The 14,806-nt window shown below is 41.5% G+C and overlaps 1 protein-coding gene across 4 annotated transcripts in view; it reads right to left on the bottom strand.

Moving 5' to 3' along the window:
* Positions 1-14,801, bottom strand: part of DALRD3 (DALR anticodon binding domain containing 3) — a 25,616-nt gene extending 10,815 nt beyond the window's left edge. For all 4 annotated transcript variants that reach the window (XR_015795011.1, XR_015795010.1, XR_015795012.1 and 1 more), the window contains exons 1-9: positions 14,536-14,801; positions 9,623-9,921; positions 6,790-7,055; positions 5,992-6,050; positions 5,774-5,899; positions 5,116-5,186; positions 2,728-2,786; positions 1,584-1,666; positions 504-627 (exon numbers count right to left, since the gene is read on the bottom strand). Coding sequence is in view for 1 of the 4 variants with exons in the window: in XM_088134473.1 (XP_087990599.1) it covers positions 504-627; positions 1,584-1,666; positions 2,728-2,786; positions 5,116-5,186; positions 5,774-5,899; positions 5,992-6,050; positions 6,790-7,055; positions 9,623-9,921; positions 14,536-14,724 (1,276 nt within the window). In the remaining 3 variants the exon portion in view is untranslated. The remainder of the gene's footprint in view (positions 1-503; positions 628-1,583; positions 1,667-2,727; positions 2,787-5,115; positions 5,187-5,773; positions 5,900-5,991; positions 6,051-6,789; positions 7,056-9,622; positions 9,922-14,535) is intronic.
* Between the last annotated feature and the right edge of the window lie 5 nt (positions 14,802-14,806).

Raw genomic sequence — 14,806 nt, forward strand, 5'->3', positions numbered from 1 at the left:
CAATGTTGCAGCATCCCATGGTCACATGATTGCCATTTGCAACCTTCTTTGCTGACTTCCTACAAGCAAAGTCAATGGGGAAGCTAGCAGAAAGTCACAAATGGCAACCACGTGACATCCTCACTTAATGACCTGCAGTGATTCACTTAATGATAGCAACCGGAAATGCTGGAATTTCCATTGTTAAGTGGCACTGTCATGTGATATCGTGCTTTATGACTGTGTCACTTAGCAACAGAAATTCCAGTCCCAATTACTGTCATTAAGTGAGGACTACCTATATGAAAAAAATACAATGATTATATCTCCTAATGATCACATTGCCTTATTCTCCTCAGCTACACAAAACCAAAAGTTATGAATCTTAAGAATGAGACCATTAACTGCCACTGCAGATAAATTCAGCAAAGTTCAGTACCATATTCAGGGCCAGCCCAATCTCTGGCCCAATTCAGCCCAACAGAAACGTGTGTATCCTGTATACAAGCCAAAAAGACTTTCACCTTGTTCTACTGATCTTTGGTATGTTTCAAACAGTGTGGCAAGTCGAGCACAATTGTACATCACAAAGGCTCCACTTTTGGTTCCCTTCAGAGAGGTGCTGCTTTCTTCCACATCCAAGAAAACCTGAGGGGGCAAAAATAAATTCTGCTGGGAAGGAAGTAAATAAAGATCTAGTCCTATTGCCAATAAAGTCCTGAGCTCTATCCCATGGTCTTGCCCTGTAGATTACCTAAGCCAAGGTTACTAAAAGAGAACACTACAGCCATGGTTCTCAATGTTTTCTATCTAAAGTCCACATTATCAGAGAATGTAGATCCCACCAAGGAAGACTTGAAGTTTCAGTGACTTACCCTCTCTCCCACCTATAGTATGCAAACTACTAGTTAGGCTCTGCTGCATTAAGGCACCAATCAGTCTATATAAAAAGCTGTTTTTATTCAGCCTTTTCCCTTCTGATGCCCCCCAACTATGCTGGGACTGAAACTCCCAGAATGCCTAGCCAGGTTGGAGAAGGCTGACTTATAGTGTCTATCATATCCAGCAACCTGAAATAACTGCTAAAATTGCCCTTTGCCAAGAAGTGACATTCCATTACTTGCTCTTTATGGGTTTTTTTCCAAATTCATCAACTTGTGATAGCAATCACTGTCCCCATATACCACTGCCTTTCCCACTGTGGATCCCCTAGTTGTTATGAATTTTGTTTCCCATGATCCCCTACATAGCATGAGAACAAAAACATTTATATCTGGAAAACTTTAAGATGGGAAAAGCTACTAAGACATCACTCCTTTTGTTCATAATTCATGTTCAGGTTCATCTGGAATATATATGTATAAACAAGTCCACTAATCCTATAATTCATTCCCATGCCAACAAATTCTGTATTCAATATAATTAGGCAAATATAGCTGTTTGTGATCACATATTGTGTTTATAATACAGCACTCTTTCCTTATGCTGGATTAGCATGAACTCTTCGTTCTAAATATAATGTGTTTTCCAAAATTATTCCACATTTCAACTGCACAGAAGGCAATCTTACTATTTCTACTCAGAGCCTGAACTTCATTGCTTACCTGATTCTGATGAACTGTACTCAGCATCTCAAATCGGATAGCAGCTGATGTCAATACGCTGATTACTTCAGTCCATGTGTCATCTGCAAAAAGTGCATCAGACAAAAAAGAGGTCTCCATCACAAATGAAAAAAAGAAACTCTATGGAACTTGTCCCTCAGTAATGAAGCCATGAAGATCTAGAAGGAGAAGCCTTTGATTTCCTTCTGAAGTTGAATGTAAAGACTGGAAAATATAACAAGACTCGTTAAGAAAGTATTATAAGCAGTTGGACAGACAACTAAACTGAAATTATGACTGACAAGGTCCAGGTTCAAGACAACATACAGCCATGGAAGAGTTACAAAGACTAAAACATTGGGTGAGGTAGACAGAATAGAATGATCAAAATTTAACTCTAGAAATGAATGCGTATGTGTAGGATCAAGCAAGCTGAAAAGACAGAGAAGTCAACTCTGGGGCACAAAGTTCACTGCCATGCAGCAAGTAACATCTGACCCAGCAACCTAACAGGACAAGTGAGGTACTGCATGATGGAATGTTAACAGAATGTGGCTGTCGAAAGATAAAAAGATTGGGCAGGGATTGACCAAAAGACCCTCTACTGGCGCAATGCAATGGAGTTGGAATATTATGGAATGCTCCTGCCTTCCCTGGTCCCTCCTCACCAGGATGCAGCAAGGCAAGTGAGTATGAAAATGCGTGTGTGTCATGCTTAAGCAATTAATGAATCCTTTATAGGTTAACAGAGACTCTCTATGTGATGTGTGTTCTATTGAGCATTTCATTGCTGCATAAAATCCCAAAGTTCAGATCTGAAACAGAAGCACACTGGATGACTTTGGGTCAAAAAAAATTCTCTCAGCACAATCTACCTCACAGAGTTGCTATGAGGACATACTACAGGGGACAATGCTGCTGCATGTACCATCTCAGCTCCTGGAGAAAAGCTGAGACATAAATCTAACAAATGAAATAAATAATACAACACATATTTCCCCTTGTTCTCACTAAAATAAATTGACATCCAGCAAGAAGATTCATCACCATTATTCTCAGCTGTGTGAAACATCTAAGTTTCCAAAAAGGAGCAGAGTAAAATCAGAGGGAAATAATGATTATACATAGTAGGATGAAACATTACCTTTAGAGAGGTCTCCATATTTCAGCACTGAAGCTTCATACATCTGGGAGTGTCGTAGTCTACAAGCAAGAAATGGTAAGCTCTCAGCTAAAGAACCCCGTTTGTTTGCATGTTTGGCTTACTGCCTACAATATCACTGCTGCTATTTTGAACAGTCAAGTACCATGAAGTACTCTTCTGTTCACTGAGAGATGGAAAAGAAAGGGTCAACTCCTCTTCTACAGTAGTTAAAAAGCAGGGCTTAAGACTTCTTCCTGTTCCGTGGAGGAATTCCCCTCCCTTCAAGTACTGACTTCATCACAGGGTGGTCCAACTCTTCCTTTACTGTATATTCTACTATAACAATCTATGACTGCTAAGACACATGGGAATGGAAAAGCAATGTGTAACAACAAACCACAGTAAAGTAATACACCTCAGTCCTGGACCAACTCTTTCAATCTAGTTTTCCTCCTAAATGGGGTGTGGGGGGTGTGTGTGGGGGATTATTGGTCCAACTTCTGCTAACCATTAAGCCTAACTACCTGGTCTGATAGTATTTTCCAAACAAGTCTTATTGTTCAGGTGGCCGATAGGCAGTGTCAATTCATAATAGGACATTTCATGCTCTAATCTGTTTGGAAGTGAGTTCCCACCCCATTAAGCTAGGTCATCTATAATCATTTGGTCCCTAATTGGCTGAGTGGCATTCCCTGCACTAAGTGTGCTGGGACTAGCCAGCAGTGCAAAGATTGCTTTCCTTGTCATTATTATGCACAAGCAGGTTCTGCCCATGATCTATTTTTGAGATGGAAGAGGCAGGCACTGTTATTGTCTGCAGTGGAAGTCAGTCCGTGAGACTTAACAGTGCAGCATAAGCTTGAGATTCCACTCCTGGGACAGGACAGCTTCCTTTCATCTGTGCCACTGACAACCCCAGATGTAGAACCCACGAGGGTGATACCAGCATGCTCCTGATTAGATTCACTGCAACAGTCTGTTCCTGGAGACTCTGAATGTTCGGCAGAGGATGTTTCCAACTTTTCTCACAGAGAGTTCCTTGAAGAGTAGTTCATCTGGGTAGGCAAAAAACTAGACTCTGTTCTTAAATGTGGACAATTTAAGAACAGAGTCTAATTTTTTTGCTTACCTTGATGAACTACTCTTCAGAGAATTCTCTGTAATCGCTCACGTATACAAAACTGAAAGGCAGGGAATTTCCAGTTGAGTTGTGTAAGTAGGCCTCCGACAAATCTACCAACTTAAGAAGTCATCCAGAACAGACTTCTTCTGTTGACTCTAACTTCTCCATCCTAAAACTTCACTGCCTGATAAATTTATTCCAAGTCCTAAGATTCAGAGTCGCTCTCCAGTTTTCGCTTTTCTTTGGCGACATAAAAAACAGGAAAAAACACAGCAGAGAAAATCTCTTCTGGGCTACATATTCTGTTGTGCACATGTGCTGTAAATACTGAATTGCCCCCTTCATTCTGAGATGTTTTTTGAGATATGGGATGAGAGAAACCTCCCTTTGGCTTTCCTATGAATTCTAATTCATTCTTATGAACTCTAGTGCACACCCCCACCAGGCCCTTCTGGCAGTCCAATCAAGCTCTCTCTCTCCCCCCTACTCCTTCTCACCAGTGTAGGCATTCAAGCCATTGGCATTCAAGCTATTGGCCTAGTCTGTCAAGGTTGGAGGGGAAGATTTCTGAGCAGCCTTCAGCATTGTTGTTACAGGCAGGCTCAAAGGCTGCCACTGCCATCCACATTGCCTAGGCTCTGTAGTCCAACAGGAGCCTTCCCAAGATATTCCCACCGCTGCCTCTTAGGCTGTTCTCTCAGACCAGCCACATGCTACTCCTTTCATTAACATGCTGAACATCTATGGCAAGGGGAAAGACTTTTTTCTTTTACTCTTATCCTCTCTTTTTATTATTGGCTCCCAAGATTGATATGATGGGAAATCATTCCTTCCTCAGGAAGAAGTCTTAGGTCCTGCATTCCGATTAACTCTTGCCCTTTCTTGTCAGCTCTGTCTCTAGTAACTGAGAATTTCAGTGTTAGCCAAAATAAAGAGAAAAGGACAGAATTCTACCCACCAACAGGACAATCCTGATGGCTCAAGACTACTAAACCTGCCTTTCCATTTCTTGGAGCATTCTCAGCTAAAACAGGGACTTTACTATAAAAGAAGAGCATTACAGGTTCTCACAAATCAGGTGGCATCAAGTGATAGTAACACAGAGGTTTCTCCACTTGGTGAGCTGCTATGCCACACCTTACTTCCTGGAGCATCCAAGTAAGAGTGTTATCAGCAGCTTGCTCAAGAAGGAAAAGAGGTCCACTGACATAAGCAGAATTAAAGGATATTGTGCAGAAACCATCTGAGAGAGAATGGGAACTTACTGGTAGTACTGAAAAGCATTCATGCAAGAAGCAGGGCAGGTAATTTTCACAGGCCCACAGACAAGGTGTTTCTAAGAAATAAAAGATACCAACCACTAGTCACAAGCTAACTCCTGACATAATTTACTTTCCATCATCAGTTTGCCTTTCACTTTTTATAAAAGGATGCCAAAACACAACATAGGAATATGTGTTGTGGGGATAGATAAGATACCTGGACTGCTTAGCAAAAGTCACAGGGCAGCGTTGCTGGAAGAGGCTGAGCATGAGACATGGGACAGGCTAGCCTTTAGTGATGACACGAAGAAGTATGTCATCCTTTCTTAAGGCAATCCAACCGAGTAGGAAAAATTTGACTGTACTGTATATTGTTTATCCTTCCTGAAAGCCAGTTTGGTGTAGTGGTTAAGGCAACAGGCCAGGAACTGGGAGACTGAGAGGTCCAGTCCTGCCTTAGGCACAAAGCCAGCTGGATGACCTTGGGCCGGTCACTCTCTCTCAGTCATAGGAAGAAGGCAAGGGCAAACCACTTCTGAAAGTTTTGCCAAGATAATTGCAGGAACTTGTCCAGGAAGTCACCAGGGGCCAATAATGATTTGAAGGCACCAGAAAATTAAAAAAATAAGAAGTCCTTCGCAGAAGACAGTACATTCCATACCTGGAGAGCTGTGAAGGCTTGTGGTTGCGTTACCAATTTCCATAGTAGATCCACCTTCTGCTGCTGGAATGCCTCCTCATTGTTCACAATATGCACAATACTGCAGCAAACCCCTGGTGCAGCCTCCTGCAGAAGAAGAACAATTCTCAGGAGAGTCAGAGACAGGTAAGACTCCTATTTCAACCCACCATGAGCAAAACCTTTGGCAATCTACTCACTGAGCACTGCTTGGCCACACGCTGGAGCTCAGCCACATGGTGCAATTTCTCTTCTGTTACTGAAACCCAAAAGGAGATTGCTGAAAGGACATTCAGGCTGAGTTCACTATGTACGTTATATGTATCCTGGAGGCCTTACTTCATGGACTTTTTACCCCCAGCCACATGGAGTTGAAATGCTCCGCAACTCCAACTCCAACTCTTTCCCTCATGTAACAGCCACCTGGCCAATAAACAGTAGAGCAGGATTGGGTTTAGCTCACAATAAGGGGGCCAAAAATAAGGCTTTCTCAGTCACCATGTCCCAATTATGGAACAAAAGAGATATAACTTCACAATTTAACATCTTCCCAATCATCCGGCATTTGAAGGATAATAACTACTGCAGGACTAGACTGTCTTTCAGATTGCCAGTTCTCTTTTTTTAAAGAAACATTGCTTTGTTTTATTTATTGTTTCTGAGCATTATTATTTTATTGTCATGGTTTAACACCATATGTACTGTTGCCTAATAAGCTATTCTGGAAGGTTCCTCTGGTTCCAAATCCTGTCAGTTACATCTTGCCACTTGACAAGTCATCATCTCAGCCTGAACTTCCCACCCGTAAAATAAAAATGTTCACAACAAACTACTTTGCAAGATTATTGCATGAAGATGGATATAATAATGCTATTTGTCCATATTTGTCATAGAGAAAATTTATCTATGTGGTTGCTACGAGTCAAAAACAACTTGTTGGCACATAATCAGTAAATCAGTTTGTCCATATACCATCCAAAAGTATATCAACCACTTACCAAGAAAGACATCCAGGTTGGGGTCATAGCCTTCCAGTCCCTCCTGCTGCTCCAGGAACTCTTTCAAGTGTAGTTTACATACAATTTCATCCTGGTCTGCCTGGATAAATGTGGTATATGGACACTGGCAAAGGGCTTCCTTCAAGGCCAGAATGTCCTCAGGAACTCGAGAGGCTTCTGACCCAGAAGGCCAATCAACTTGTACCTGATGGAAGAACTGATGGATTTCCTCATTGACCGAAGCGGGAACCAGCTGCACGTCTATTCTGTTTGTGCAAAGCAAACAAATGAATTCTACAGCAAATAAACTCACATAGCACTATGTTAATGCCACTGCTAAAATAAACTGCAGAAAGTGCTCTGAAAAACAGTGCCAGGGCTGGAATGATAGAGTAATTCAGAAAAAGGCCCATGAACCAGTGGTAGTTTGCGTCCCATAATCTCTTGACAACCCAAAATGAAAGGACTTTAAGGAGTAGGCTTGGTAAAACTGTTCCATGATAACAGCAGCCATGTATCTATTTAAATTCAACTCATATCTATATTACCAAGAAAGTAAATACATGATTTGCATGTGAGCAAGGGAAAAAACTTTCTTTTTTAAAAAACAAGATTTTAACCCTCACAGATGCAATGATAGGTTAAAAGCATAGCGTAATTTCAAGTGAATTTTCAGGAGTTAGGAGCTAGGTCTCTTTTTCTCCTTCCCACAAAGATTTTCACTCTGGCCCTGTATAGTAAGCTGCTGCTAATGACTAGCAGAAGCAAAATATATTGTGCCACATACAAACACACTTCCATAATCTGCAAGGTGCAAAATTCAGGTCTGGGGAAAATTCAGTCCCAGAATCTGAAAGATGGACTGAGAGAGGAAATTTTACTTCCAGTTAGTAGACAACCACTTCAAACCCTATACAATTCAATCTCAAGCTGAATTTCACAAGAACAAGGAACAGATGAACTGAACTCCTTAGCAGAAATTACTTTCTGCATTTTCCAGAAACCCACAGTCACTCTGTGTGATAAAGATCATGTCTACAGCCATACAGACAACCTTCAACTGTAGAGAGGCTAAACGTATACCTATTTAGAAATCAGGTCCCTAGAACACAGTGGAATTTACTCCCAAATATCCATGCAGACAATTGCCTAAAAAGTTACATTACAGGTGAAACTCGAAAAATTAGAATATCGTGCAAATGTTCATTTATGTCAGTAAGGCAACTCAAAAGGTGAAACCAATATATGAGATAGATGGATTACATGCAAAGCGAGATATGTCAAGCCTTACTTTGGTATAATTGTGATGATTATGGCATACAGCTTATGAAATTCACAATCTCAGAAAATTAGAAGAGTGTGAAAAGGTTCAATATTCTAGGCTCAAAGTGTCCCACTCTAATCAGCTAATGAATCCATAACACCTGCAAAGGGTTCCTGAGCCTTTAAATGGTCTCTCAGGCTGGTTCAGTAGGAATCACAAGCATGGGAAAGACTGCTGACCTGACAGTTGTGCAGAAAACCATCATTGACACCCTCCATAAGGAGGGAAAGCCCCAAAAGGTAATTGCAAAAGAAGTTGGATGTTCCCAAAGTGCTGTATCAAAGCACATCAATAGAAGGTTATGTGGAAGGGAAAAGTGTGGTAGAAAAAGGTGCACAAGCAGCAGGATGACCGCAGCCTGGAGAGGATTGTCAGGAAAAGGCCATTCAAAAGTGTTGGGGACTTTCACAAGGAGTGGACTGAGGCTGGAGTTAGTGCAGCAAGAGCCACCACACACAGACGGATCCTGGACATGGGCTTCAAATGTGGTATTCCTCTTGTCAAGTGGCTCCTGAACAACAAACGACGTCAGAAGCGTCTTACCTGGGCTACAGAAAAAAAGAACTGGTCTGTTGCTCAGTGGTCCAAAGTCCTCTTTTCTGATGAGAGCAACTTTGGCATCTCATTTGGGAACCAAGGACCCAAAGTCTGGAGGAAGAATGGAGAGGCACACAGTGCACGATGCTTGAAGTCCAGTGTGAAGTTTCCACAGTCTCTGTTGATTTGGGGAGCCATGTCATCTGCTGGTGTTGGTCCACTGTGCTTCATTAAGTCCAGGGTCAACGCAGCCATCTACCAGGAGATTTTGGAGCACTTCATGCTTCCTTCCGCAGACGAGCTTTATGGGGATGCTGACTTCATTTACCAGCAGGACTTGGCACCTGCCCACACTGCCAAAAGTACCAAAACCTGGTTCAATGACCATGGGATTACTGTGCTTGATTGGCCAGCAAACTCGCCTGACCTGAACCCCATAGAGAATCTATGGGGCATTGCCAAGAGAAAGATGAGGGATGTGAGACCGAACAATGCAGCGGAGCTGAAGGCCGCTATTGAAGCATCCTGGTCTTCCAAAACACCTCAGCAGTGCCACAGGCTGATAGCATCCATGCCACACCGCATTGCGGCAGTCATTGCTGCAAAAGGGGCCCAAACCAATGCATGCTTATACTTTGCAGAGGTCTGATATTGTTCTATTTCCAATCCTTGTGTTATTGATGTCATGTAATATTCTGATTTTCTGAGATTGTGAATTTGGGGTTTTCATAAGCTGTACGCCATAATCATCACAATTATACCAAAGTAAGGCTTGACATATCTCGCTTTGCATGTAATGCGTCTATCTCATATATTGGTTTCACCTTTTGAGTTGCCTTATTGACATAAACGAACATTTGCACGATATTCTAATTTTTCGAGTTTCACCTGTATATAAAAAGAAAGTCATACATATTTCTAGATCCTGAGCTGTAAAGTGATTGACAATAAAGACTCATTCCACGCACTAACCCTTGAGCTTGGAGCAGGCCCGCCAAGTGATCAGTGACTAGGATGGCCCTCAGATGACCTAGACTGAGAGACTTCAGGTCCTTCTGCCCATGCAGGGGCACGCAGTTAAGGATAATGCAGTGTCCCTGGGATGTCAAAGGAGGCTTTGTATATATGGGAAGAGTTGTCAGAATCTGCTCAAAGACAGTTGGTCTATTCAATTGCACAGTCAGTCCAGCTGGGCCATTCTGACAGCTGTGAATGGGAGGCACTCCTGGGCATTTCAGTGAAAGTACACTCTCCACAATGCCTTTGGGAACCTATTACAATATAAAACATAAAAGACAAGCAGGTTGGACTTCCTCCTGGTGCTAGTTGTTCGAGAACAGAAACAAAGCATGTCACACATTAGAAATGAAGATATTCTCACTTTAAAGCTCCAGAATAAATCACAACAATAGCATTGTAGATGAAGAACTGCTAGTTTCTCTTACTAATGCAGAAGAAAATACAGCGGTATCTCTACTTACGAACTTAATCCATTCCGTGACTCTGATCGCAAGTCGAGTTGGTCGCAAGTCGAGGTAAATTTTCCCATAAGCTTCAATGTAAATATGGTTAATCCGTTCCGCCCTCCGGATTTGGTCGCACCCCGAAGCAAATTTCCCCATAGGGTTCAATGTAATTACCGTTAATCCATTCTGGCATCCGCGGACCACGCGTCAGGGGCAGAAAAGCGCCTGCGCGCCACGCGGCGGGGGCGGCAAAGCGCCCGTGCGCCATGTGGCGGGGCGGAAAAGCGCCCGCGCGCCACGCAGCGGGGTGGCAAAACGCCCGCACGCCGCGCGTCAGGGGCGGAAAAGCGCCTGCGCGCCATGCGGCGGGGCGGCAAAACGCCCGTGCACAGTGTGGCAGGGCAGAAAAGTGCCCGTGCACCACGCAGCGGGGTGGCAAAACGCCCGCGCGCCGCGCGTCAGGGGCAAAAAAACGCCCACAGACCACGTGTCAGGGGCGGAAAAATGGCTGTGGACCACGTGGCATGGGCAGAAAATGGCTCGTAAGTCGAGGCGAATTTGTAAGTAGAGGTAAATTTTTGGGGCCGGGGCTGGTCGTATCTCGAAAATTTTGTAAGTAAGGGCGTTCGTAAGTAGAGGTACCACTGTAATTGCTATTTCTATTATACAAGCTGTAACATACTCTGTTAAGAGATAGAGTTGAATTTCAGACTTCCAGGAGAGGCATGGAGAACTAAGCACGTCTCCAAAAAAGTGGAGACAATGACCATGACAAACACTGAAGAAACGGCAAGTTCTTTGGAACCTCCCGGACAAGGAGAGGATCGGAGATTACCCACGTGTGCTCCGGATGGCTGCTCCTCATGAGGAGACTGCAGAACAGCAGTCTCCTGTGGGTTTGAGCACCGGGAGACAAAGGGATCAAGCCATCATGCTCACAACCACAGTGGAGCCTTTTAAAGGATACTGGGTTTGCTAACCTCACTTTCTAATCATTTTGGGAAATTGCCTATTTAACTATCTTAAGGTTATTAGACTTTTGGAACTACAAGTTTGAAAAGCCACCTGGTGAGTTTACCTTCATTCTTGAACAAAAGAAAAATTAACCATAAGTTTAAGAATTTAAAGAATTGGAAATAAAAAGCAAAAAGCTAAATAAGACTTTGATCTAAGAAAGTTATAAATGAATTAAAGGTCCAGACAAATTTGGAATATTATGACTTTTACTATAATATTTTGGAAATAATTATATAAAATAAACAGCTTTTCATGGGAACCAAATTGTTCTATTTTAAGTCATAACAGAGATTTGAGACATTATGATTTCAGAAATTGGATACTAAAGGGGATTAAAGACTCCAGGCAGAAAAGGAAAAGAAAAAAAAAAGTGTAAACTTGCCTTTGGTTTTTGGTTAGTATGGGAATTTAAAAATTACACAAAATATTGTAACATTACACAAAATGATGTAACATTTGAAATACTCCGGGAGATTTTTGAAGAATGAGGCCAGAAATTAGTAGCTACAATGTCAGAAATGTCAGCAATGATGTCTTTCTATGGACAGACTATGTCCAAAAGATGTTAATGAAGGAATGACAGATGTGAAACAAATTTTGCCTGATGCAGAAATATTAGAACCAGAAATACTGGATAATAATAATAATAAAAAAATGTGGATTACAAGACAGAGAAGGTAGCTAAAGTGGAAACGCAAATGACAAGCCAAGAGAATAATCCAGATAAGGACTTTCTACTGGATATACAAAAGGAGGTGGTTAAAACTTTGAAAATCAAAATGGAAATGCAAATGATAAACCAAAAGAATGATCTGGATAATGACTTTTTATTGGATTTACAAAAGAGGTTTGCTAAAGCCTCAAAGAAGCCTTTGGGATGGAAAAAAGAAAAACTGAAGAGACCAATTCCTACAACATCTGAATGAATTAAAGATCAACATTGTCAGAAGTAAAAGGAAGGAATATAAAGTTGGTTTGTTTGACCAAAGTTAAAATAATATATGTTTTTATAAAGTCTGGTAACCCTTTATGGATTTTTTGTTGACACCAGGACTGAAAAATTGATGATTTATGGATTTACATATAGATAAGGGACGAGTTATGGGAAGAAGAGAGATTAGTTTGTAACCTTATAGGGGGTAAAGAGTTATTAAGTTTGTTTATACTTGTGATGAAGATCAGAAGTCACTTCTTTATATATTTCTTTTTTTTCTTTATCTTACTTCTTTTTCTTTTTATCTTTTTATCTTTTTCTTTTTTCTTTGCACTTTTTGTTTTTTCTTTCTATTTCTCCTTCTCTGAGTTTAGTTTGCATTTACTTTTACTATTGTAATTAAAATCTTCAATTAAAGTGTGTGTGTGTGTGTGTGTGTGTGTATAAAATACATATTTATATATATACAAAAAGAGGTACAGCTGAATTTCTTTCTCTGTTTTCATTGTATGGCTCCCTTCATTCCTTCCATGTTCTCAAAGCTTCTGTAAATTTTTGGGACTCCAGTAAAATTGGCTATTTTCACGCAATATGCTTAACCTGATCACCAAATTAACCCACTGTCTGGATTCACACAATACATTGAACCATAACTTAATCAGACAGTATTAGCTAAACCATAAAAGCCTAGCCAAGGTTAACACTAACTAAGCTTAGCATGTCATGGAAATGCAACCCATTTGGTTAGGTTATGATGTACTATATGAGCCAAGAAAATAGTTAATAACTAGGTTAAGCACATAGTGAAGATTAGTAGATATATAACCAACCTGGTTAAGAGTGTTTTGGGAACATAAACACTGTGTGAAAGCTACTGCCAACTAAGGCTCTCTAGATTCAGAAGAGTTATTAGACCCCAAAAAATTGCATCCAAAAATAGGGCAAGTTTTCATGTTATCCGGAACTATCTATCAGAGTAGATGGTAGAAAAAACAGGAGATCAGCAGAGAAATCCTAAAATTAAGCCAAGAATTGTTGCTGTGAGGCATGCAGTTTAAAGTCAAGCTTACAATGGAGGCAAAAGAATGTATGAGTTACTCAATAAATTACATTTTGCCATCACAGGGCATAAAGCTAATGGCTATGATCACTGGGACTATGTTTGCATAACAAGCTTAACACAGTTGAGTTAACCTATCCCCAGGGGGGTTTCCCAGTGCACAGACCCATAAACTAATTAAATGCACTGGGTTTATACAATATGCTAAGAGACAAAAACAGAACAAATCAAATCAATGTTAAAATTTAATAAACATGACATGTTGTGCTAATGTAGTTGCTCAGTCTTAAGCTGACCTAGTTAAACATGCTTACAAGCTGACTTGTCTGCAACACTGGTCTTTACTTTCCTCTGAATGTAGTTTTCCCCACCCTACTACTATTATATTACTGTATACTATACAGATACCGTCATATGCTTACATATATCAGGGAGGAGGCAAGATGGCAAAGAGGCAGTATACACTGTAAAGACCTCCTCCTTTAGATTTTTCTAATTGCCTGCTGCTATTTAACCCACTTACAGATATTTATGACAGACACAAATACTTAGTCTTTAAGATGCCATAAAATGTTTTTCCTGACTATATATATACCCCTCTGAATTTTTTATATGACTTTTAAATACTTTTTATTCTTCCCCTCTGTATCAAAGCTTCATTATCTACATTTGTTCGCCAATGTTCCCTCTTTATTGCAATTCGATCAATCCTGGAGTTGTACTTCCACCCTCTATTTTAGAATTTAGACTCCTTAAGAGCAAATAACATTTTTTCATAAAGACAATTCTGTGTGGCACTATGGATACCAATATACGTTACAAATAAATAAAACAATAATTTCTGCCAACTATAGTTTGTGGTGCATTTAATAAAACTGAGCACCATCCACCCCAAAATACTGCAAATCTGTTAAAAGGAGTCATTTTCTTTTATTGCTTTCTTCCTCCGGCATCTGCTGCAACACGGGCTTGGATTAACCATAAATCGCCTGGCACCACTTGTTTAGTGGAGGTGGGCTTATACACTACGTCTTAAGGAAATCTCAAGGCTAAGCAAGAACGAACTAGTCGTTTGCATTGTAATAAAGTTTTCCTTGAGTCGAGCTCAAGTCCTCGTCCATGTAGCTATCTTTACAATAAATCAGAAGTAGTTTATTTCTGTCTTCCTCATGGATGATCTTTCAACTCCCAGTCTAGCAGATTTCCTGATGGTCTCCTATCCAAGCTACTTAGGTCGACCCTGCTTAGCTTTTCGACGATCCGGCAAGGTCGGGCAGGTGCTGCCATCCAGGTAGGTAACTCATTCGCACGTCCATTAATCCATTTCCCCCGAAACCAGCATATTTCTCCTCCCGGTCAGCCAGCCCCTCTCAGCTCAATGCTCTGCCCATTTTAGCCACGCCCCCACCTGTCCGTCCGCGAAGATGGCTCTCAGAGCGGCCCTGGGGGCCAGGAAGTCCCGGCTCCGTAAATTCCGAGCGCTGCTCTCTTTGAACCAAACGGAGGCGCGAGCTCCGTCTCCGGCCTCTCCCCTCAGAACGGCGTTGAACGCCTCCAAGGTCTCTGACACGCGCAGCCGGCTGTCGGCTGTCTCCATAGCGACCGACCGGGGGGGGAACACTCTACTGTACAACACTCCTCGTGAGGGCAGGAACTGAGGGGATTTCCTGCACGAGCTT

Source organism: Python bivittatus, unplaced genomic scaffold (genome assembly GCF_059951505.1).
Source record: "Python bivittatus isolate LINGU-HERP-01145 unplaced genomic scaffold, Pbiv_v1 ctg000080_np1212, whole genome shotgun sequence".
Taxonomy (NCBI): Eukaryota; Metazoa; Chordata; class Lepidosauria; order Squamata; family Pythonidae; genus Python; species Python bivittatus.